Source organism: Pleurodeles waltl, chromosome 11 (assembly GCF_031143425.1).
Source record: "Pleurodeles waltl isolate 20211129_DDA chromosome 11, aPleWal1.hap1.20221129, whole genome shotgun sequence".
NCBI lineage: Eukaryota > Metazoa > Chordata > Amphibia > Caudata > Salamandridae > Pleurodeles > Pleurodeles waltl.
Window position 1 is genome coordinate 142,855,357 of NC_090450.1, and position 26,874 is coordinate 142,882,230.

The 26,874-nt window shown below is 43.6% G+C and overlaps 1 protein-coding gene across 1 annotated transcript in view; it reads right to left on the minus strand.

The window, feature by feature from the left end:
• Positions 1-26,874, minus strand: part of KCNAB1 (potassium voltage-gated channel subfamily A regulatory beta subunit 1) — a 522,245-nt gene that overhangs the window by 118,527 nt on the left and 376,844 nt on the right. The window contains exon 6 of the mRNA XM_069213297.1: positions 15,389-15,433. Within this exon, the coding sequence (XP_069069398.1) occupies positions 15,389-15,433 (45 nt within the window). The remainder of the gene's footprint in view (positions 1-15,388; positions 15,434-26,874) is intronic.

Consider the following 26,874-nt stretch of genomic DNA (forward strand, 5'->3'; position numbering starts at 1 on the left):
CAGCAGTCCTGGCCTGAAGCACAAACATTTTAAGACGGATGTGCACACGTGATTAGATAAATGCCATCTAATATTTCCACCACAGAAGCGCACAGAACTTGGTATTACAGTTGGTGGGGAGTCTAACAAAAATTCCAAAACCAAAATTTAAACAGTAGAAAAATATCCACCTTTTTTAAAAAACAATCTCAAAATAAATTGATACATTTTACCATCATTTTCCTAACCTGATTCTACATAGGGAAAGTGATCCACTGACTTGAACAGTTTCATCATTGTATTTATCAGCATAAACTCAAACTTCAGCTTGAACAGTAACTGGAATCAATAATGTTAACCTGTGATTGACAGAGCTCTTTCCAGTCCCACTATGTTTACTCCTGGACATGTAATGAATTTTCTGTCCTCCTGCGTTTGTATTTATGATACGTTTTTGTATTGATAGTGAGTAGAACCAGCTTGAACATTTATGGTAAGAGGCAAGTGTATAGCTAAGAAGTGTTCGATGAGTTTAAGAGCTCTCATAATTTATGAATGGGGCCTCGAGTGGTTTCTTCACTATGTTAGAAAGCAGGATTTGAGTGCCTTCCAAGGCCATGCCTCCACTAGCTATGCACAGCACACATTCTTCAAAGATCACTGCTCTTGGCAACAGAGTATATGTCGAAAAATCTTTCCCCTACAGTACGGAAATCATTCGTATGTCTCTGCAAGCAAAGATGCTTTAGCATTAAATAGACTAATGTTGTATAGCAACACACTTTGAAGTACCGATTTATAGATGTATTGTTATTTTCTGGTACGAAACACAAGTTCACTCTGCGGTTTTTGCTACATCCGCAGTTGTTGAATTGTTTATTTGTGGTAAACCTTGAGCAGCAGGGCTTAAATCCATGCAGTGAGATATTAACTTGATTCACAAACATTAAAACTGGCCCAATTTCTGCTTTTTAAGCAATCAGACATACTCTTTTAAAGGTAATTAGGATGACCGTCTGCAGTATGCAGACGATAATAACTGGCATTGTAGACTTATGTATGACTCTTGTTGGACCGTAAGTTGAGCCGGTGGTTATAGGTGAAGCCCATCGCCAATTATTTTTGGGGACCAGCACATATTTTTCCTCATCAGACTTTGATCCAGAGCAAGAGAGGGAAGACACAAAAATGGGAAAGACAGAGGAAGAGAAAGACAGAAAGACAGAAAACAGTGATGCGGAAAAAAACCGGTGAAAAAGAACCTGAAATAGTGGTACAAAAGGACAGGGAGTGTCTGTGGATAAAAGAGGAATCTAATGACATGTTTAGATTGTGGGATTCTAAAATGCTTTATGCCTCACTCAAATACTGGTTTAAGTTTATCATTAGTGGTGTTAAAACTGGAAATGAAGGGTGTACATTTCAAAGCGCATGCTGAGAGACAATATTTCCGTGGACTGAGCTCAAAATCATCATCAACATGCAAATGAAGTATTGATTTGAATTATGAAGTAAGTGAGTCCACACTTAGGTTCAGCCTAGATTACACACATGATTCTGGGGTGTTCAAAAGGTATGATACCAGAATATTATGGACTAAATATGTCCTGACAAAAATATTGTGTCATAAACATCATTTATAAAAATATCGTCTCATTAGAGTTAATAAAAAAATCTACATGCTATGGCACGATTTTTTTGTAATTGATATTTAAGGTATGATATTTCTGCCTTTGAATATTGTTGTCAACTATATACATCAGATATAGTTGAAGCATCAGCCAATGATTAGAACAGAAGTGGATATTGCTTGTAGTTCCTTGGTTGTGCTCCACACTGATAATAATGGTTCTTCAGTGAATCTGAATTTATTCTGGTCATCTACATGTCTATGGCAATATGTGAAGGATTGTTTTGTGGCTAATATATATGCATGATATTTTGTTGATCTGGGGTAGAACAAAGAAACTGTTGCTGCCTTAAATTGCCCATTTGAACACAAATGATTTCAGTGTTGGACTGACTATTGAATACAGTACAACTAAAATCTAGTTTTTGGATTTGTTGATCTGTTTTAATGGTAATCCTTTGTAATTCCTTTAGAAAACCTACATCATCTATCAGTATCCCTCTATATAGCTCACACGTCCCACCCATTAGAAGAGTAACATACCATATGGTGAGATGTTAAGATTAAAAAGCAACTCTGGTGAGGCAGAAGTCGATAAAGCAGGGGAATGTAAAGCGATGGCACATATTGTGGAATGAGGATACCCTAAAATAATTTAGTCCCAGGCCAAGGAGAAAGCTCAAATGGTAGAAAGAGAAAGTCCTTTAATGAAGAACCCCAGTAAAGTTGAGAAAAAGGGTAAGAAAACAAATGGATGAATAATAGCATGCAGTGAGGAACATACTCAGCTAGTCACAGTGTAGAAAAGACAATGGGAAATATTATTATAAGATGAAGATGCGAGTAAGCACATTGGCATTTGCCCCGGATTACCTATAGAAGGACAAAACTCTACAAGTCTATCTCAACTCTAGTACTACTATACATTTTCAATGAAGTAAGTCTACTAGCTGGCTCTCTAAAAACACTGATGGCTGGTTCAAATGTAATTCCTCCAGTTCTAGAAAGTATGCCTTGCATGGTATTCAGGCTTTTAAAAATCCCAAATCACAACATGCATTCTGTGTTCACTTTTTCATCAATTGTAAGACACATAATTGCACTTGTATAATGCAGTTTATCTGTGATAAGTAGTATGTAGGTTCACCAAAAGTAATTGGATTGTAAAAAGCTACAAAGCAATAACACATTAGAGGCATCAAAATCTGTGATCATAGATTCCCTTTAGCAGAGCAAGGATCGTAGACTGTGGGAGCTGAACTTGTAAAATATAGCTGAGGAGGAGACAATAAAAAATGCCTATAGCAGTGTGAAATGCTGTTGATCGTAAAGCTGGACGCCATTAATATCGGTTCAGACACTGAAAATGAACTGTTGCATCTGGTGTAAACTCCATAAGAGGTGATACGTGCTTCATAAGAATTTATCTGGAAAATAGAGCAAAATCCCATTTTAGAGTGGCTACAATACAGAGGAAGAAAACTACCTTAGTTCAATTAAGATTTTCCTTGTTCTTGATTTTTGATATGTGGTATCAGCAAATGAAAGCCTTCACCTCCCCACAGAGCTTGATCTATGTAGCAGATGTAGTAGCTTGCTACTAGTGATAACATTAAGCTGGAGTTGACATAGAACTTTTGAAAAGTGTAGTTATTTTGACAACAAACCATGTAATCAGTTATATTTGACCTAAACCAGTTGATGATCTGGAATGTAGAAATTTGTAAAGGTTTAGTTATGATCACATATTGAAGCAGTTGGTAGTGTGGCTAACTGAAGAAGTAGTCCAGGAATTCAGGAATTTCAAGGTGCTATTTTAAAACATCGTTATAATTTAAACGGCTGTAGCTGGAAGGAATATGGAGGCAATGAAAGAGCACAAGTAGCTCTTTGGCACCTTTGGCCCGCGAACACCACCACCTGATCTGTGCCGCCAAAAGGAACTTTTTCACCGACAGACTGGACAAAAACAGACACAACAGCAGAGAACTCTTCAGCATCGTCAAGGAGTTCTCCAACCCCAGCGACAACGCCAACGCCGTCACACCCTCACAGGATCTGTGCGAATCCCTCGCCACTTTCTTCCATCGCAAGATTAGCGACCTCCACGACAGCTTCGGACACCAGACCCAACCAAACACCACCGAACCGGCATCCACGGCCATCACCCTCAACAACTGGTCCCACATCAACACGGAAGAAACCAAATCCATCATGAACTCTATCCACTCCGGCGCCCCTTCGGACCCCTGCCCGCACTTCATCTTTAACAAAGCCGACGACATCATCGCCCGCACCTCCAGACCGTCATCAACTCTTCTTTTTCTTCTGCTACCTTCCCCGAATGCTGGAAACATGCCGAAGTCAACGCCCTACTAAAGAAACCTACGGCTGACCCGAGCGACCTGAAAAACTTCCGCCCCATCTCTCTTCTGCCTTTCCCAGCCAAAATAATAGAGAAGACCGTCAACAAACAGCTGACCACCTTCCTGGAAGACAACAACCTGCTCGACCCCTCACAAACCGGATTCCGAACCAACCACAGCACTGAAACCGCCCTCATCTCAGTCACCGACGACATCAGAACCCTGATGGACAACGGTGAAACAGTCGCCCTCATTCTGCTCGATCTCTCGGCTGCCTTTGACACCGTCTGTCACTGCACCCTAATCACCCGCCTCCGCTCCACCGGAATCCAAGGCCAGGCCCTGGACTGGATCGCCTCCTTCCTCTCAAACCGTTCCCAAAGAGTTTACCTCCCTCCGTTTCGCTCAGAACCCACCGAGATAATCTGCGGTGTACCCCAAGGCTCATCACTCAGCCCGACACTCTTCAATGTCTACATGAGCCCCCTCGCCAACATCGTACGCAAGCACGACATCATCATCACCTCCTACGCCGACGACACGCAACTTATACTCTCCCTCACCAAGGACCCCGCCAGCGCCAAGACCAACCTACAAGAGGGTATGAAGGACGTCGCAGATTGGATGAGGCTCAGCCGCCTAAAGCTGAACTCTGAAAAAACGGAAGTCCTCATCCTCGGCAACACCCCGTCCGCCTGGGACGACTCCTGGTGGCCCACAGCCCTCGGCACCGCACCGACCCCCACAGACCACTCCCGCAACCTCGGCTTCATCTTGGACCCTCTTCTCACCATGACCAAGCAAGTCAACGCCGTGTCCTCCGCCTGCTTCCTCACCCTCCGCATGCTCCGCAAGATCTTCCGCTGGATCCCCGCCGACACCAGAAAAACCGTGACCCACGCCCTCGTCACGAGCCGCCTTGGCTACGGCAACACCCTCTACGCCGGGACCACAGCCAAACTCCAAAATCGCCTGCAACGCATTCAAAACGCCTCGGCCCGCCTCATCCTCGACATACCCCGCAGCAGCCACATCTCCGCACACCTGAGACACCTGCACTGGCTCCCAGTCAGCAAAAGGATCACCTTCCGACTTCTCACCCACGCACACAAAGCCCTCCACGACAAGGGACCGGAATACCTCAACAGACGCCTCAGCTTCTACGTCCCCACCCGCCTCCTCCGCTCCTCTGGCCTCGCACTCGCTGCTGTCCCTCGCATCCGCCACTCCACGGCGGGTGGGAGATCTTTCTCCTTCCTGGCGGCCAAGACCTGGAACTCCCTCCCCACCAGCCTCAGGACCACCCAGGACCACTCCGCTTTCCAGAGACTCCTAAAGACCTGGCTGTTCGAGCAGCGATAACCCCCCCTTTTTCCCCTAGCGCCTTGAGACCCGCACGGGTGAGTAGCGCGCTTTATAAATGTTAATGATTTTTTTTTTTTTTTTTTAACATCAGTTTACGACCGAAATTACCTGGAGCATATTTTGTGTACTAGGGTTCGTTCTAGCAGCCTCTGCAGAATTAGGTTGAATCTAATTCTTTGCTGGTCAGGATGGACAGGGGTTCATCACAACAAATTTAGAAACAGATGGGAGCCAACAACATAGTTTTAAAACAATATAACACTCCAAGCATTTATGGTGTAAAGGATGCAGAAGTGAAAGCAAAAGTTTTAATTTTCTGAAAGTGAAAGAGATTACTAAAGAAGTAACAAACACTAGTAGCTCGATGGTACAACACAACAGTATGTATGTGAGATTGTCTGGAGTGTGTTGTGTGCCCCACGGTTTGAGCCACCTTTGTGGAATAAAGTTGAACTTAGAGACTCACTGTTAATTCCTGTTTTGCAAACAGTGGTTTATTTCGACATATGAAGAGACAGATGCAAGTCAGGAGATTCTTTTTATTTATTTTTAAATGCTAAAACCATGTAAGCGTTTATGGTTGAAAGGAAACTGGACCAAACGGAGAAATATAGATGTTTCTGTGGTATGCTACAAAAATGTGTGAGTAAAGCTATCCTAGACTTAGCTCTGTCCCATGTTTGCCTCCTTTTGAGACTTCTAGATATATTCATTATGTCCATGTAAAGTTTCATTGTAATAGTTTTATGTTTTTCCTCAATAATAAATTATAATTGAGTTACAATCGTCGAAATAGTGGTGTTTCCAAATAGTTAGTTTTTTTACCATATTTAATATGGTTTATTATTGTGGATTTTGCACACCAGCACTAGTGGTGTGTGTAGGTCAGAGAGCAATTGGCAAAAACTTTGACCTAATTGGTGAATTGTTACGTCTCTCCTTTCAATGCAGCTACAGCAATGGATATTTAAGGAAGTACTTTGGTATGGGAAAGGGTTCTCACCGTTTTTGTGTGACAAGATGAGGGACATCTAAAAACTGATTTGGTATGTGAAAACATAACAACAGTGAGAATAGCAGGCCTTTGTGTAATCGATCTTCCATGGTGCCAGCAAAGGGTTGTGAGTTATTAGAAGAGATCTGAAGGGTATTAATAACAGATACTTTAAGAATGACCTGGTTAGCAAGGTTTAGTATGGGATTAGGAGGACTTATGTCCCTAACATGTGAAACAAATCTATATGTAATTGTATTAGTTCTATAAATGCAATAATTTATGTTCCTTTTGAACACTCAAATAGTTCTCGAAAACCCAGGTGTATGGATATCTTTTTAAGGAAACTAAATGAACTGATACCTGTAATTAGGTAAGCGGGAGATATGTACAGGCCAATAGGGATTTAATATTCGCAAAACTTGCTAGGTGCAACTTAATGTTGTTTTTCAACGCAAGATTAGCGAATGTGAACCAAAGAATAGTGTGCACGATATTTGGACTGATTTATACCAGGCATACATGGAATGAAGTTTTATTGAGGACAGACTCTTTTTAAATATGTCCTGTGCTCCATTTATGAGGTATTTTATATCACCTGGGTGGAAATATTATGAGAACAGTCTTATGTACAAGATATATGAATTTGATTTGTTGTGCTCACAGGAATGAAGACAGTATAATAATAAAAAATATTTTAACAAAGTCGATTTCAAAAGTGGTTAAGAATATGTTTCCAATATCCTATTGCTATAGGTCATGTTGTACCGTTTATTGTTATCCTAGCTCTCATTCAAAAGCTGTTGTCTTTATGAAGTTTGGGATGGTTATACAAAGACGTAAATAATACAGCAGCATTAGGAATTGTTACAATCAATTCATGTAGATCAGAAATAGTTTTGATTATGACAGTTAATTCTAGAGTTGATGTCTGTGAAAACCATTTTAAATTGCATAGATTGATATGTTGCCAACAATTGATTGCTACAGCATTTCCCTACACCTAATTATGTTGTATGAAAGTTTGATATGCTGTACTGTAGTAGCCTTTAGCAGTCTTTTTCTTTGTTTTTTTGTAAATGTTAATTTTCTAGTTGTTTATTATTTAACATGTTGTTACTGCTCTGAAGAAGTGGTGTACAAGAACTGCTAAACAAGCGTTGGCTAGTTGTCTGTTTTTGACTGCATCCATTCCAAGCAAGAACTCCATTTTGGTCTAGATGCACAGGAGAAATCTTCATGTGAACATAACAGAATGATTTATAAACAAATCTTACCACTTAAGATTCCATATATTCTAAACAAATCTTTCCACTTAAGATTCATTCAAGTGGTCAGCACATTTGTTGTGTGTGATAAAAGAATGTTAATGACAAGGAATCATTGCTCCTATGTAGATTCATAATAGAAAATGAATGGTAAAATGTATCACTTTGTTATACTTCTTTTAAAAAAATAGATAGTTTTGTACTTTTGTAAATTCTGGTTTTGTATTTTTTTGTCAGACTTCAGACTTCTCACCAATTGCAAAATCCATTTTTGGGGGCTGTTACCATGAAAATATTGGGATTACTAAGCTGTTTTTTTAGGGGGACACTGCTTCGAGGGTAGAGCCTCAGCAAAGTCATTGGCATTTACTTAGCGTATGCCATTAATGTTTAATGAAATCTCCTATTACTAACAAATAAATGGCATAACTCACAGGGCATTTGACAAATGACTGAAGTGGGCTGATCAGTTCACCCATGCCTTAGGGTGTCATGTTTGGAAAATGAGTGTAAGATCCTGGAAGACAATAATTGTGTCAGGCCCTCTGAAGAGATTCTTACATTACTTTACATTGCAATTTTTGCATATCAAGGGATTGTTAAAGGGAGTAACCAATACCAGACATTGGCTTACTTCGGTAATCTGTCAGATTTCATGTAACATAATACATGTCTGCAGTCTTTATCACAGTTCAAGAACAATATACCATTAGGGATTATTGTTATTGCCTTTAACTTATGTATTTTATACCTTGTCATAAAAAACAGATCAGACTCATTAAGTCTGGCATACCTTCACAAAATGGACCTATGAGCCAATCAGCCTTTATCATTTGATTACCACCGTAACCAATGTAGGCTTACAGTATTGAGCATATGCTTTAGAACAAGACAGCCATCAAGCACAGAGTAATACAATTACAAATATGTACAAACTTACAGTTTATTAATTTGTCTGATCATGGTGTGGTAAACTAAATGCAGTTATTTGATCATAAATGGCATAAAATGTGAAACATGTGAAACATTATTATTAATCGCCTAATGCTTTATTCTCAAGTGAAAAAAATAATTATGAAAAAGTTTAATGAACATTCTTCCCTTGAAAAAATGCTTTTAATCAGTGTGATTATATCAACCAACACTACACAGTCTTTGTAGCCTTAAACATGGGCCGCATTATCATAGGGTCCAGTTTAACACCTGGTAGTAGTACATAAAGAGACACTCTGTATTGCTTTGCAGAACGTTAGACTTTGGAAACTCAAACAAGTTCTTGAATTCACATGAATCATTGTTTGAGGTCTCGATTATTGTAATCAAGGGAATCAATTTTTGAGATGGGCACCAAAGTCCCTCTCAGCAGTACCCCTGAAAGCTCAATATTCTGCTTATATAAGGTCTGCCGACTGTTATGCTGTGTGAAATACAGCACACAGAAGGACATTTATCAGAAAATGCACCCAGAAGTGTTTGTGGGAAAATATTTTGATAGGCGTAACCTCACATCTCTGAAAAAAATAAACTGGCAGAAAAACACCTAATTTCCCCCCACACACACACTTAGCATAGTGACCTCCATGCGATACTTTGTATTCCCTCCACCCATTTGCCTTTCCTGATCGAAGGTTTTCGAAAGGGTCATCGAAAATCTTCAGATTTCCATCTGGTGATAAGTTGGCCCTGAAATCCCCCTATAACTCAAAGAACCACAGAAAGGCTCACAGATGATCTGTTCAACTTCCTCTGAACTTACCATTGTATAGAGGGTGTCACCTGTCTGGAATTATCTTCTACAAAAAGCCCCAGTGTGACCAATGAATCCAAAAACTTTCCATGAACCTTAATGTAATCAGTCTTCTAGTAAATCTATATCACTCTCTAGGCAATGTTTCACCCAAGTGAAATAGCGCTTCAAGATATGGTTTACCTTCAGTTACCTCAATAGCACCACCCTTACAGCAAAGGTTTCCCCATAATGGTTTCAATTGCATAACCCTCCAAGTAGTCAAGTCACAACAGTGGTTCACCAGCAGGACCATTAGTCTCCTACAAGCCTGCATCATCCTCCCAGCATTGACTTTAATAGTAGCACCCTCACAAAAATGTTTACCATCTTCCCAGTTATGGTCCTTCTCTAGTCTTATCAATGTCGTCATAGTGCAGCATCGCTGTCTTACAGCTGTTCACCTCTATTGGTTTTAATGGCATCAAACATTTGTAACAAACCAACATTTGTTCATCTCATCATGTATTACCACCTTCTCACAAAACGTCATCATTCTCCCAACAATGGTTCGACTGAGACTACCTGAAGCTCGATGATGGCAACTTGTACTGCAGCACTGCGGCCAGTAAGCACAAACCATTGATGCTCGCTCAGTGGGGTCATTAATGCTTGGGTTGTGTGGGCTATAACTGTGGATATTTCATGCTTGTTAAGTTATTAAGTGGAGCCAATAATGGTCATTACTTTCTGGGGCCAATAACGCTAGCTACTGTGTAGAAGCAGTAGTGCTAGTCAATGTATGAAGTATTTATGCACATATACTACCTGAGTCCATTGATGCATATCTGACCTTGGGCAACTGGGATTTATACCTGAGAAATCCTCAGAGGTTATCTTGAAAATCTGGCACGGATCCAACATTCTTATACCTATTTGTATCCCTGTGGTCTAGCACCACCAAGAAATATATTGCCTTGGAAAACTGACAGATGTTATTGGATGGTCCATCAGTGAATGTTTCACTCGGTACACAAAAACATTAATGTCATAAAAAACGAATGCACCTTGCTTTTCAGAGTCATGGACACATGAAGCATATTTATTCACTTGCCCCTCACACCATCGAGTCCTCTGAGATGAATCTTCACCTACTAAGAAAAGAGAGGGTCTGGTGCAAGTCAATATGTGTCCATTAGTGGGTTAAGTGTACATGTGTATGTGTCTACAAGTGTACATGTTCAGCCAACCTCCTCTATGAAAGCCAGGACAGAGAAGTATTTGTTTAATGGTTAGGATTTGAAGAGAAACATGGCAAGGTCAAATCGGCTGCCTATCCATATTTCATGCCAAGCCCGATAGTGCCAGAGTAGAGTGCTGTACATGTGTGTGGAAATGAATCTGTGTGTGGTTTTATGTAAGACAGTCAGGTCCAGGTGAAATTTAAACTACTGCCATTTGCAAGAAAATTATAGTGTAGAAGAGTGGGAACAGTGGGAACAACCAGAAAGCGAAAGCGAGTAGCTCTTGTTCACAGCCGTTCTGCATACAATAATTGACAGGAGGATGTATTTCGTGCAGGGGCGGCTCCTCCCCTATAGCGGAGGAGCGTCGCCCCCCTGCCAGCAGCAGGAGCTGCAAACCTTTCAAATGTTTATTATAATTTTATTTTTCAAGGGGTGGGCCATGGAATTGACGAGCACCGAGGGGAGTGCACAGAGTGAAGAGCACCGAGGGGAGTGCACAGAACACTCCCTTCAGTGAGCATGTATGTTTGGCCGGCTGTCTCAGGCTGGCCAAAACACATGCGCACAGGGCTCTCTCCAACCCGACACTTTGTTGCCGGGTTGGAGAGAGAAGGCCCAGGCTCCTAGTCTGCATTGGAGGGCCCAGCCTGGGTGCTCCAGCCAATCATAACATTGCTCTGAGCAGCGTCACGGATTGGCCGCAGGTTAGGCTGGGAGCCTGTGCCTGGAGTGCGGTGAAAGTGCGGCGGTTAGGTTCAGGTAAGTTTTTTTTAATTTTTTTATTTTCTCCGCCCTGCCAATTCGCCCAGTCACCATCCGGGATTGATTTTGTGCTATTTATTTTGTGTAAATTACACAAAATGTCATGTCATTTTCCCCAAATTTCGAAAAGTTTATGAGATTGTTGTTATTCAGACCAATATATTTTAAGAAGCAATTTTATTTGAAAAACCACACCTTAAAAATGCATAGCTCAATAACTGACGTGGTGTTGTAATGCATTTGCAGCAGCATCACCAGGATGGGTCCAACTGGGGCTCATGCCATATATGTATTGCTCCTGACCTCCAACTGTGCTCCATTACCAAATATATTATGCAAAGATTAGAGCTCTTTAATAAAGGAAACAGAAGGTAGGATTCCTGCTGCTCAGCTAAGCATACAGGAGGGCAAAGGGCTGTAGGGGAAGCAACAGAAAAAATACAAGATTTTAAAAAAATTACTAGGGGGAAGAACTGAGGGAGAAAGTAGAAATAAAAAAGGAAAAGTGAATACTAAAGGTATGCGAGAGGGTGAACAAATGTTAAAGTGATGTTGTAGTTAGGTGTTGGAATAAGCACAACCTTCTGTTAAGGTTCCAGAAAACGTTGAAAGACCTCAGATTCCTTAATTTAGTATAGTGAACTAAATATAATTTGCACTTCTTCAAGCCCTGCTTATGACCTCACATATTACATCACTCTCGATGTTAAATGAGATCATTGATGACATCACTGATTAGTATTTAAATAACAACATTATTGAAATTAATAATTATGATACTAATGAGCTCAACCAATGATTTTGACAGTATGCAACAGGGAGGGGCGTATATTCATGGGGGTTTAGGGTGAGTAACACCCCCTAATATTTTTTCAGAGTCGGAGCATTGTGGCCCCAGGTGGCTTGGCAATAATCAGGTTGAGTTTTTATTGTTAGGGCCAGACTCCTGAGTGCATGTCTAATGTGAAACTGCACTTTGTCCACTCGGGCCCCTGCCTGTCATTCACATGTTATTTTCCAGGATGAAACCATTAGCAGAACGCAAAAGGCGCTGGGTTGAGATTCTAAAGACACTGCTTTTGTCAGTGATGGCCTGTCCTTCACTTTGTCCCTCCCAACAGCAGACTTTCCCCCACCCAGGGGCCATTGCAACTGTCCGTATACATCTATCACCTTTGCCAAGATCAAATAATTTCATCTTATTTATGAATTCAAGCAGGACTTTAAATCGACTGCATATCCCAGATGTGGCATTAATTAAAAACGGACTTTTAAACAGGTTCCTACCAGGCCTTGTAATCCTGTCCTTAACTTTACATGCAATATAAATGGTAAAAACCCTTACAGTGATCCATGTCAGGGATGCTGTCCCTTTATATATTTAGTAGTTTTTTCAAGCGACATAGTATTCCTGAATAATGTGTAATGTGAAATTAGTTAATTCTAAGTATCTAGGTGAGCTCAGGTTGTGGTCGGGTGTTTATGACCGGCAAAGTTGAGAGCTCTGGAGATGAGTCTGAAAGCGATGTAAGATACTCAATGTGCGATCAGTGGGTTATAGAGCTGTTCAGACGACAATCATACCCAATCCTGCATAGAGTGAAGGTCATATATGTGTCTAGGGATGTAGCTTCAGGGGTATAGGAGTGTATGGGGTTGGGAGCTCCTTGGGTGGGACTCCCTCTAATAATTACTGAGTTGGTGTTGGCCTGGCAGTGTTAATCAGTGTTGCTACAGACTGGGTAGATGTGAGCCAGCCAACATATTGACAGGGAGAGTCGAGCCAGAACTGAGCCAGTGGTTTGACTTGGCTCTAAAAGCCTGTGCACAAGTTGAGACATGAAAATATTTCACTTGTAAGTCATGCAACAAATGTCATGTACAAATATGATACATGCACTTTAGAAAACAGTGTATTTCTTTAATATGCGGATTTCACCTTAGTTTTAAAATATAAGCTCAGTAATATTCATGCCTTCTTTCACCCTCACGACTATGCCACCACTGAAATGGGTGGCAAGTCAGTTGTGATGTCAGGGGTCTCCAACCTTTTTTGTAGTAATAGCTACTCATGTTAGTGAAAATCATCCAGAGCTATGAATATTATTAGAATTTTAATACTGACCACATCAGACAAGTTTACATGTTTGTTCCAAATATAAACTTTTAAGTTTTTGTAGGCTGGGTTCCACACAGGATATCTACTTATGGGTAGCTCGAGAGCTACTAGTAGCTCAAGAACTACTTGTTGGAGACCCCTCTATACCATATGAGGCATAGATTCGTATTGTAGATGGAGCAATATTATAGTCCTTTAAACATAACCGTTTTTTGTACAGCGCCTTCTTAATCTCATTCACTTTAGGATTCTCTCATTTGTCATAATGAAGAAAAAGGAGGTTCAATGAGATAAAATATTTGCCTAGGATCATGCAATTTCCTCAAGCGGAGAAGCCAGTTTTTACCCCAGTTTTTCACATTGTGCAATTCAGCTACTAGATTAGTATTTCTTTCTCTCACTAATTTTACATCAAAGGCACTATATTTTAACTAATTCTTAGTGCATGAGGTGAGAAAGTTGGGGCAGGCTGACACAACATGAAACGTAGCTTGTTTTGGGATCAAGGGTCCAAGAGGACCTGGAGGTGAGTCAGAGCCAGGCATCTGCCAACAGATTTCAGTAGATTGAGCACCTTTAGGACTGGGCCTGGGATGGCAGAGTGGTCAGTGAAGATGTTTGTGATGCGTAGGCGGACTTTACCTGACATCCCTCTCCCCAACACTCACTTCACATCAGTACCACCTGCAGGGCTTTAAGTGAGTCGGGTCCTGCCTGGTCTCAAATGGTGCAGTAATTACAAATTTAGGAAGAGGTCCATATCAGGTCCTAAGTTCAGGTCCGTTAGAGGCAAAAACAATGTTCAAATTCCCAACAATGACTGTGAAAGCCTTGAGGTAATCCATAACAGAGATGCAGTCCCTGTTTACATTTTAACTTTAGCTACATTCCCTCATTCCCTAAGAGTGTTTATTTTTTCCATTTGTTTTATTTCTGTAGTTTTTTTAATGCAACATATGACTCTTTTATGTTAACCGAGTCACTCCTAGAGTTGAGGCTCAGTTACGTTTATGGGTGAGTATTCAAGACGGAACACAAATGAGAGCTTTGGAGAAAAGTATGAAGGCAGTGTACGTTTGTCACAGTGAATGTTACTATTGTAGAGGTGTTCATACCTTATGCACATGCAATCTAAGGTACCAAAAGGCCTGCTTTTGCTGCCCATCCTAAGCCTGGTCTGCTGATGTAAGGTATAAGCTTATGCTAGTCTGCTGTCCTGGGCCTCCCTGCCCTAAATTGTTCTGAGGAGGATTTGAACTAAAGTGGACAACATAATACAGGACAACCCCAGAGATGTCCCACACTGGATGGTGTTACTCTTCCAAATAACTGAAAACTAACACCCTTAACCCTGTGCATTACCATCATCCTGTAGTATCAACCCACCCAATCCTTTTTAGTTGGGTACACCTCGTTGTTTGTTGGGAAATCTCAGCCTTACACTCCCTAATATTATTGACTAAGCTCCGCCCCTGGCTATAGGCTTTGTGAATGATGGTAGGACGCCTTATAAGCTAAGTTTTCAAAAGATGCAAATGAACTGGATATTTTAGAAGTGAAGCTCTTTTGATGGATGCTATTGCTTTTCTACTATTCACCCAAAGAATGGGTGCAGTATGGGTAGGGTAGAAAGCTTTCTGCTGAACAACGTTGAACAATAGGCCATTTGGACAACCTTGGCCGTGAATGGCTAAAGGCTGAGTAACGAGAGTGGTAATTGATCGTGGGGGGGGGGGGGGGGGGCAGGGTCTGGCCATGGGAGAAAAAAAAGCATCTTCCGATTCTGCCTTTATAAGCAGAGTGTTACACCTTCTCTGTATAAAATGTGATCAAAGTCACAAAGTGCCTTCAAACATTTACTCCAATCAATTGAGCAATAAATATTGTAAAATATGCTTAGTGGAAAATAATTTTATACAGTTTAAAACTTACTTTCCACCCCAGTATAATTTGGTTGTGATGACTAGACTGGATCTCCTGTAGGAAGAAAAAAACATAGATAAACATCACTTACAGATCATAGCAAAACATATGTCTTGATTTGGAAGACGTCAGTATTGAAGAATTGGACAGAAACAAACACCAGGTTCCTCATCCACTCTATTTAGCCTACCCCAGGAGGTATTAGCAGATCAGTCACCCTATCTAGGTTTACTGACCCTCCAATAAGCCTGGCAGTCTGAAAGACCACCATGGAAATAATGGCAGACTTTCATGGCAAGGCAAATATGGTGTACCCAAACCCTCACATAGTACAAAATCCTTGCATGTTAGGAATACCAGAAATGCTGGTTCTTTCAATGGAATTGTACTATGGGGCTAATCTGTCTATGCTCGTCATTAGTGGTGATAATTAGTTAGCAGAGATGATCATGGTGCAATTTTCCAGCAGAACAAACTCCCAAATCATCTCAATCCATGGTAGATACAGCAACTGTGAGGGATTAACTGACACTGCAATGACAGAGCACTCTAAATATGTTAGATTCTCTACGGACACCAAGGCAAGGGTAGAACCTTTGACACTTTGGCGTATAGAAAGTCTATGAACAAGGTTCTAAGTCAGAGCCTTTGTCAACCAACATCTTATGTCAAGACCAGAAGGTTCTATTATGCTATCCTTTCCTGCTTTATTTATAATAACAGCCACAGTCAAAAGAAACTACAAATCCCAAAATAAAGCCAACGGGAAACTTAGAACCAACATCATCAACCTGTCAGTGATAATGAACTCCCCAAGATATACCTAACTTGACTGCAAGCAGCCCTCTTTTCTTCCTGCTCGCTGGCTAGATAAGTATATCTTTACATATATGCAACTTAATATGAATAATATTTATGTATTTATATGTAAATTTGTTCTAATTGAGTTTATCGTTGCAAAAGTGGATTTACTCTCTTGCCTAATGCAACTTTTCGGTGCGTTGTGCGACGTCCTTACAGAGTTTCAGGCTCCCCACCTTCCCGCCTGATACCTTGGTGTCGATGTAGCGTATTTCTCTCATCGCCGCATAAATCTCTCCAAGTGGCTTAGTTGCAAGTTAATTCTGAGGTTTCCGCCTCGCTGTTGGGATTTGTTTTCTCATTCCTTCTTTTCTTATCAGAGTCCGACGTTCCGAAGCTCCCTCTCCGTGTTTCTCAGGGCAGTGACCGCGTCACCTTCCTCAGTGAGGGCGCGGCCTCCTCCTGCTAATCATGGCCCTGCCATTGGTTTCTATGCACATTCTCCTCCCCCCTTTACTTGAATCTCCTCCCAACCAACTCCCCTCACTTTAACCCTCAGAGTACCAGTTTGTTTTGCTATTTGATGCAGCATGGAGTTTTCCACATCATTTTTGGATGATAATAATGACAGTGAGGTGGATTTCAAAACCAATCTGAACAGGTTTGTTCACTCCTCCACTGCTAAAGCTGTGTCAGCCTCAATGAATAAAGTTTCAAAGCTGTTTGAAAATACAGTTATGTCACTCATGTCACAATCTAATCTGGCCCTATCTGCGGTGAAAGCAGAAAGCGCAAAGCCACAGGGGCTTCTCAAATTTCACAAACAAAATCAAAATCTGGGCTATTGGATGGTGAGTCTTCCTCACATGTGATAGAGGGAGAAGTGCCTCACAGGCCTCCTAACCAGGAGGGGAATGTTCTGGGCACTAAGAGTAAGACCTAATCCAAGCACTTGGAGGATAGTGCTCAAAAGATTGTGACTTCCTCTATCAAAGACACAGATTACCATCTAGACGATCCTGACTCTGATAATGATCTGGATAATCTGGACAATTCTGAATTTTGGTTTGGCCATGCCCCTAAAAAGCAAAAATTATCCACTCCTTTTAGTGTCCCTTTTTATACTAAACCTATTCTGGACTAGGAGGGCAATCCTATGTTTGACCCCAAATTAATACACCATCCCAACTCTACTAAGTGGGTTCCCTCCAATCATGTGGGGGAGTATATCACAGCAAAATTATGCTTACCGCTAGATAAGCAAATAAAAGCAAGACTTAGGTCGGAATGCCCATGACCTTCCCTACCTCTGAACATAACGGCTACTCCTATTACTAAATTTGGCAATGATACCCGTAAGGGGGTAGACAGAGCATGATTCGTGTGTCAGGACAAAATATTGGACTTTGTCAGACCATTATCCCCCATCTTCGATATGGCGGAAACAGCCAGATTGAACAACACCTCCATAGACCCAGAAGAATGAGCATTATGGGTACAACAAGCCTTCAGTTAGTTGGGAAATGCAAATTCAGCAAGAACTCCTGAGAGACACAAAGGACTGTTGCTTAAATTGGATTCCAAATGGGCTCATCTAGCTTCTATCGATCCGGGAGCTAAAGCTGACTGCTTGTTATTTCGAGATTCCTTCATCAAGGAATTAAGCAAATATGTCACTTGTTTTGCTTCCTTGGATAAGGCTCAGCAGTCATTAAGAAAAGTCTTTACCAATTGTGTTTTTGCCAGAGCTGGTAGAGGAGGGAGTTTCTTTACCGGCCGTATTGCCAGATCTCAAGGCTACAAAGTTTCCTCGTAGGCTTCCCAGCAAGAATATTGTCCACAACTTTATCCCCAAAGAAAAAGAGGATTCAGAGGTCGGAGTCAACGTAATTTCAAGTCATTCCATCCCGCAAGTAAGTGTTCCTTTTGGCCATCTTCCTTTTAGGGGTCACCTAAAATTCTTTCCTCACAAGTGGGAATCCATCACTGCAGACCGTCAGGTCTTAAACACAGTTCAGGGTTATTCCATAGAGCTTTATGAAAAGCCTTTTTGAAAATTTCCTTCCACGTCTGCTAAAATGCTCCACAGAAATGACTTCACTAGTTTCACAAGAAATCCAATCTCTTCTTTGCAAACATGTGAATCAACTCTTCTCACTTCACCCAACAAGTTTCTGAGTTCTATTTCTCTGGTTCAGAAGAAAAACAAAAAAATGAGACCCGTCAAAAACTTGAAACAATTCAACCAGTTTGTAGTCTACCAACACTTCAAAATGGAGACTATTTTGCATCTCAGGGATGCTTTATTACAAAAAAATTGGATGGTGCATCTGGACCTTCAAGTGACATATCTCACCATTCCTATTCACCACGAGCACAGGAATTGTTTACAATTCCAGTGGCAAGGACATATACATAAATTTTCTTGCCATCCTTTCGGTCTTTCTTCAGCCCTATGGAGCGTCACCAAATTAATGAAACCAGTGGTGGCACATCTCAGAGCTCAAGGCATCAGACTAATCACTTATATAGATTCCATTTTGTTAATGAGTCAGAATCTTCAAACTCTTCACAAACAGAATTCCTATACTTGTTCTCTCTTATCAGAGTTGGGTTTCATCATACACAGAGATAAATCAATTCTAGCTCACTGCCAAAACATGGAGTTTCTGGGTTTCCTGGTAAACTCCACAGAAGCTACCCTTCACTTACCCGAGTCAAAAGTAAATGCAATTAAATCAGAAATAATCCACTCTTTACGTCTTCCTTCCATCTCCCTCAGGTCTCTTGAAAGGATTGTTGGACTGCTTTCTTCCTCGATTCAAGCCATTTTTCCAGGTCCTCTCCATTATCGGACTCTTCATAGGCTAAAGATTTGTCACTTACGCAGGGGTCTTGCTTATTTAGATTCCATCCCCCTAGATCACAAATCCTGTATAGCAGTGGTTCTCAACCTATGGTCCGGGGACCCTTGGGGGTCAGGGAAGCCTTCTCGGGGGTCCATGACTGCTTAGAAAATGATATAATATTAACAGATTAGGTCCCCAGCTTTCAGTAATGAGTCAATGGGGGGGGTCCCCAGATTTCAATTAGGATTCAGTGGGGGTTCCCGTGATCCAGTAAGGATAAAGTGGGGGTACACAGAAGTCAAAAAGTTAGGAACCACTGCCGTATAGAAGTTCAATGTTGGTTAGATCACCTAGATGCTTGTAACGGCAGGACCGTCTTTGCCTCAGCCTCAGATCTTGTGTTAGAATCCGATACAAGCCTGACAGGATGGGGCGAAAGGTGTGGTCAAATATCCACTGGAGGTACATGGTCTCAACAGGGGTCTTCATTGCACATACATTGTTTAGAGATGCATGCAGGCTCCTTTGCGATCAAAAGCTTTGCAAAGAAAAAAGTTCAATGTTCTATTCTCCTATACTTTACACCTAGCACTCTGAAGTTAAGCCTACTGCTTGTGCCAAGCTGCCAAGGGGGTAAGCAGGGGTTAGCTGAGGGTTATTCTCTTTTACCCTGACTAGAATGAGGGTCCTTGCTTGGACAGGGTGTAACCTGACTGCAAACCAAAGACCCCATTTCTAACTTTGGTGGCAGCGGTGGGATTGGACTTGTATTTTTACTTGACATACAGTGATTAAGTGTCCACTACTGTTTTGAGTGCAGACCACTACGTGACCACATACTACTTGTCTTGTGATTTTTGCTTTTTCCCTACATCCATTTTGATGGTAATCTTTGATTGACTTCTGAACTTCATTTGGGAACTTGTTTTCTGCCTTTTGGAACTTTGCATTTTTGTTGACTTTTCATCATGTCCCAATCTGGAGATGCATTAGTTGGAGCTGCTTTTGACCTAGAGAAATTGGAAAGCTATACCAAGGCTCAGTTAAAGCAGTTCTGTAAAAGTTTTGACTGTCCCATTAAGAGCTCATCCAAGAAGAAGTAGCTGCAAAAGGCGCTGAGGGACTGGGTGACAGCCAAGAGCACTGAAGGGCACACAGATGATGAGGAGGATGAGGAGGGGGAAGACCATTTCATACACAATCTTATTGTGGGTGGGCCTGTTATACCCAGGGAGAGGGTCTCCAGGGCAGGTAGCAGTGTCTCATCTACGGGTCTGACCCCTGAAGAATTGCAGGACAGACAAGCAGAGAGAGAGCACCAGAGGGAGTTGGAGAAAATGAGGATGGCCATAGAGGAGAAATAGTTGTTGTTGGCTCATGAGCTCAGCTTGAGGGAGCTGGATCAGAGGAGCCAGTCTGGAAGCCGCATCACAGTGCAGCCTGAAAGGATGGTGCACATTCCTAAAGATCTTGAGAAGGATTCTAAAAGGGAGGACAACATATACTTGTGGTTTAAGGGGTATGAGTCTGCTCTCCATAGGAATCTGGTCCCTGAAGCTCATTGGGGGTGGGTCTGTGGAAGCACTTTGAGGTAGAGGGGAGGGATACACTGACAGCCTTAGGGGATGCCCAGAATCTCACCTACACTATCATGAAGGATGCCCTACTCACAAAGTATGGTCTCACCCCTGCGCAGTATGCGGATAAGTTTAGATCTTATAAGAAGAAGGAATCCCAAACATGGTTGGAATGTGTTGATTCTTATTGCAGGTCACTGGATGGTTGGGTGAAGGGCAGCAAGGTATGACGGGCTTTACAATCTGATTGCTTGGGAGCACTTGTTCATTTTATGTTTTCCAGATCTGCGCCAGCACCTGATTGACAGCAAGCTGACTGATCCCAGGAAGCTTGCGCAGGAAGCGGACCAGTGGGAGAGCACCAGGGTCCAAAAGAGGTATGGCGGAGACCATCTCAAGGAGGAGCAGGGCCCCTCTCAGAATAGTGGGGGGGAGAGGGTAAACAGGGGGAGTTCTCTAAAGGGCCCCAAACTGATTCCCAGGGCAAGGATTCCCAACCCCCCAGAGAGAAGAAGCCATGCTTCTCTAAAGGGAAGCCAGTGGCAGGTGGTCCCCCACGTAAGTGCTATGCATGTGACCAGGTGGGTCATGTGAGGGGGGCCCCAAATGCCCTAAAAGTGCACCAGCTGGTGCGCCGCCCCAAATTTGTCCAGTGTAGCGCTTGCGAAGGAGTTGGTTCTAGGTGGGTGGGAGACAGCTGAGATGACCCTTGTCTCACTAGGGGACAGTGAGATGGTCCAGAAAACCCTTGTGCCTGAAAGCATTAAAAAGTACAGGCAGTGGGTGACCATTAATGGACAGAGGGTGGAGGCTTTGAGAGACACACAGCCAGTGTGACTACAGTGAGGAGTCACCTGGTGTCTGAAGAGCAAATAGATCCCCGTGCACTTCACCAAGTAGTTGCAGTGGACAACTCAGAGCGCCGGTACAGAGTGGCGCAGGTTCCCTTTGAAAGTTGGGGGTATGAGGTTCCTTGAAGGTAGCTGTGAGTCCAACCATGCCTGTTGATTGTTTGCTAGGCAATGACCTGGAGGATTCCCCTTGGAAGGAGGTAGAACACTGGTCTCACTTGGAGATGTTGGGTCTGCCTGGGTGGGTATGCATATCCACCTGGTCATTGGCAGCCCGTCAGGGTGATCAAGAGCCCCTGGAGCCTGAAACAGTGTCCCAGGGGACCGCCAAGAAGAGGAAGGGCAGAGGGCGAGGGAAACTGTCCCCAAAAGTTCCCACGGTCCGGGAGGAGGCAGAGCCTGAGGGTGACACCCCGGAGCCTACAGGGGAACAGGTGGCTGAACTGGGTGGGGTCCCTGAGCTGTCACACTGGCAGCAGGAAGGGGGGCCCACAAGGGAAGCATTCTGTGCAGCACAGAGGACATGCCCTACTCTGGAGGGTTTGTGGAAGCAGGCTGCAGACCAGGCGGCTGGCAAGGAGCCAGGATCGCACCTGATCTATTGGGAGGATGACCTCCTGTATACTGAGCCTACGGTTCCTGAGGCTGGGTCAGCCTGTGTGCTGGTGGTACCCCAGTGCTTCAGGGCCTTCCTACTTGGGTTAGCTCATGATGTGCCTTTAGCTGGACATTTGGGGCAGGGCAAGACCTTTGAGAGGCTTGTCACCCACTTTTACTGGCCCCCAATGTGCAGGCACTCAGATGCACATTGCAGGTCTTGCCAAACTTGTCAGGCAAGTGGCAAGAGTGGGGGGAAATGTAAGTCTCCCGTCCAACCTTTACCTGTTGTCAGTACTCCCTTTGAGAGGGTACGGATTGACATTGTGGGGCCTCTGGATCCCAAGACAGCCATGGGCAACAGGTTTATCCTGGTCTTGGTGGACCAAGCCACCCGCATCCCAGAACCCTTTCCTTTGAGATCAATCACTTCCCCTGTGGTGGATCGTGCTTTGAGGGAGGTTTTTACCCGCATGGGGTTCCCCAAGGAAGTGGTATCCGATAGGGGCACCAACTTCATATCCACGTATATGAAGTCTCTGTGGAAGGAGTGTGGGGCAACCTACAAGTTCACCACTCCTTACCACCCCCAAAGTAGTGGTCTGGGTGAGAGATTCAACCTCACCTTGAAAAGCATGATCATTGGCCTGTCAGAGCCCTTGAGGCGGAAGTGGACGTCCTCTTGCCATGCCTTCTGTTCAGCTACAGGGAGGTGCCTCAAAAGGGACTTGGGTTTAGTCCCTTTGAGCTCATCTATTGCCACCCTTTGAGGAGACCTTTAAGTCTGGTCAAGGAGGTTTTGGAAAATGCTCCTAGTAAACCTCCATAGGATGTATTCAGTTACAGGCTAGCTCTGAGAAACCAGACTGCCCGCTTCAGGAGTCTCGCACAGGAGAACCTGGAAGCAAGACTAGAGTACATGAAACTCTGGTATGACCAGAAAGCCACTCTGGTCGAGTTTCAATCTGGACAAAAAGTGTGGGTGATGGCACCAGTGGAGCCTAGGGAACTCCATGACAAGTGGACTGGGCCATAAGAGGTAGTGGAGCGCAAGAGTGAAGTCACCTACCTGGTGGACTTGCAGTCTCCAAGGAACCCTTTAAGGGTCCTGCATGACAACCGCCTCAAACTGCACTTTGAGCGGACTGAACTGTCCATGCTCCCTGCACACATGATGGGGTGGAGTAGGAGAGTGAGCCTCTTCCTGACCTCCTGTCTGCAGGAGAAAAAGATGGGTCTGTAGAGGGAGTGATCCTCTCCCCCTCCCTGACTGAGGAGCAACAGAGTGACTGTCGCCAGGTGCTGGGACAGTTCGTTTCACTGTTTTCCCTGATCCCAGGAGTCACACTTGTGCACACATGATGTGGACACTGGGGACCGGTCACCCATTAAATAAAAGGTTTACAGGGTGACTGACAGGGTCAGGGCTTGTATTAAGGATGAAGTACCCATAATGTTAACCCTCTGGGTTAATGAGCATTCAGGCAGTCCCTGGGCCAGCCCAGTGATATTAGTCCCAAAGGCTGCTGAACCTGGTGCCACTCCAGAACTCAGGTTCTGTGTGGACTACAGGGGACTCAATGCGGTCAGCAAGACTGGCGCACACCCCATCCCCCGTGCTGATGAGCTCATAGACCGGTTGGGAGCTGCCCAGTACCTCAGCATGTTTGACTTAAAGTCTGGGTACTGACAAATTGCCTTAACTGAGGGGGCCAAGGAGCGGTCAGCATTTTCTACCCGGGATGGACACTTTCAATTTAAAGTGATGCCATTTAGGATGAAGAATGCCCCTGCCACCTTTTAGAGGTTGGTCAACCAGGTGTTGGCTGGGCTGGATGAGTTCAGTGCCGCCTACCTGGATAACATTGCTGTGTTTAGTTCCACATGGGAGGAACATCTCCAACACCTCTGGAGAATGTTAGAGGCCCTGCAGAAGGCAGGCCTCACTTTTAAGGCAAGAAAGTGCCAAATAGGGCAGGGATCTGTGGTGTACTTGGGACACCAGGTGGGGAGTGACCAGGTGGCACCCCTCCAGCCAAAGATTGATACCATTCTGGCTTGGGAGCCTCCCAAGACCCAGACTGAAGTGAAAGCCTTCTTAGGTCTCACAGGATACTACAGGAGGTTTGTCAAGGGATATGGTACCATTGTTACCCCCGTGACTGAGTTGACTTCTAAGGCGCAACCCAGGAAGGTGATCTGGACAGAGGCTTGCAAGACCGCTTTTGATGCCCTGAAGGCTGCCATGTGCACTACACCTATGCTGAAGGCACCTGGCTACTCCAAGGAGTTTGTTGTGCAAACAGACACCCCAGAGCATGGTATTGGAGCAGTACTCTCACAGCTTAATGAAGAGGGCCAAGATCAACCTGTAGCCTTCATTAGCAGGAGGTTACTTCCCAGGGAATGTAGGTGGAGTGCCACAGAACGCGAAGCGTTTTCTGTGGTCTGGGCCCTGAAGAAGCTAAGACCCTACTTGTTTGGGACTCACTTCCGGGTTCAGACCGACCACAGGCCCCTCAGATGGTTAATGCAGATGAGGGGTGAGAATCCAAAACTGTTGAGGAGGTCCATTTCCCTACAGGGGATGGACTTTACGGTGGAACACCGTCCTGGTACAGAACACGCCAATGCTGATGGTCTCTCCAGGTTCGTCCACCTTAGTGATGAGAACTTCCATGAGGTTGGGTATTTGCTCCCCACTTTCAGCTGGGGGGACACGTGTTAGACTTTTTATCATTGGCGTGGTCTCCCTTAACTTTCTGCCTCTGTTTCCCAGGTTGTTGATGTGTGCTGGACTTGTTTTTGCTGTTTTTTTTTACTCTGGGCACTTTACCACTGCTAACCAATGCTAAAGGGCAAGTGCTCCTTTCCAAAATGTATATGTAATTGGTTTATCCATGATTGGCATATTTGATTTAGTAGTAAGTCCCTAGTAAAGTGCACTAGAGGTGCCCAGGGCCCGTAAACCAAATGCTACTGGTGGGCCTGCAGCACTGGTTGTGCCACCCACCTAAGTAGCTCTGTAATCATGTCTCAGACCTGCCACTGCAGTGTCTGTGTGTGCAGTTTTTAACTGTAAATTCGACTTGGCAAGTATACCCACTTTCCAGGCCTAAACCTTCCCTTTTATTACATGTAAGGCACCCCTAAGGTAGGCCCTAGGTAGCCCCAAGGGCAGGGCGCAGTGCATGGTTAAGGTAGGACATACAGTAATGTGTGTTATATGTCCTGACAGTGAAATATTGCTAAATTCATTTTTCACTGTCGCAAGGCCTGTCCATATCATAGGTTAACATGGGGGCTACCTTTAAATCTGATTAAAGTGTAGATTCCCTTAAGGAGCAGATAGACATGTGGAGTTTGGGGTCTCTGAGCTCACAATTTAAAAATACATCTTTAGTAAAGTTGATTTTAAGATTGTGTGTTTGAAAATGGCACTTTTAGAAAGTGGGCATTTTCTTGCCTAAACCATTTCTGTGACTCTGCTTGTTTGTGGATTCCCTTTCTGGCTCAGTTTGACAGTTGGGCTGGTTGCACCTCTCACTAGACAGTGACACAAAGGGAGCTGGGGTTTAGTCTGCATTTCCTGATGAGCCATATGTGCTAGGAGGAGGGGAGGAGTGGTCACTCACACCTGAAAGGGATGTGCCTGCCCTCAAACAATTGAGTCTCCAACCCCCTGGTGTGTGTCTGGGGCCTGGACTGGGCAAGGCAGGATTTCACAATCAAGAGAGGCTTTCCTTTGAAGTAGGCCTACTTCAAAGGGCAAAATGGGTATAAGAACGACACCCAAAATCACAGACTTTAGAACGCTTCTGGAAACCAAGTGGAACCTCTGCCTGGAGAAGAGCTGAAGAGCTGAAGAAGAAGAGCTGCTCTGGCTGTGACTGTGCTTTGTGGAGCTATCCTGCAGTTGCTACTTATGCCTGTGCTAGAGGACAAAGACTGGACTTTGTGTTGCCTTCCTTCTTGTGAAGAGGGCTTGATTTAGAGCTTGCCTCCTGTTGTTTGATGTCTCAGGGACAACAAAGACTTCTCTCTGCCAGCACCTGGAGCCTCTGGAGAGACTCCTACTCTGCCAAGTGGTGCCCATCCAGTTCCTGGGACCCTGAGAAGAGGCTGATGAGATCACAACCCACGCTGCGTGGTTTTTTCGGAACCTCATGCTGCTGAATTTCTGACTCAAACACCACTGGGCGGAGAGAAGAAACGCCGAACGCCGACCCAACTAAAGGAGAAATGATGCAAGGTCTCGCTCATGAGTGAAATCGATGCACCACAAGCCCTTTTTGACGCACACTCACCCTTCTGGGGTTATTTGTGATGCACCCAAGGTACATTTCATGTTAACATCGTTAGCGTTGTGTTTAAAATTACATGAAGACCCTTTTTGCATTTTTAATGATAACTTGACTTATGTATTGTTGATTTTTGTCGTTTTGGTCTTGTTTTGTTTAGATTAATATTTTCTATTTTTCTAAACCTGTGTTGTGTCCTTTTGTAGTGTTTTAATTAAGTTACTGTGTGTGTTGGTACAAATACTTTACACCTAGAACTCTGAAGTTAAGCCTACTGCTCATGCCAAACTACCAAAGGGGTAAGCAGAGGTTAGCTGAGGGTGATTCTCTTTTACCCTGACTAGAGGGAGGGTCCTTGCTTGGACAGGGGGTGACCTGACTGCCAACCAAAGACCCCATTTCTAACATTCATGATCTTTCTCCACAAGAAGTCTTGCTTGCAGTCAAGTTATGTATATCTTGGGGCGGTTCATTATCACTGATTGGGTGATAACATTTGGTTTTAAGTTTCCCATTGGC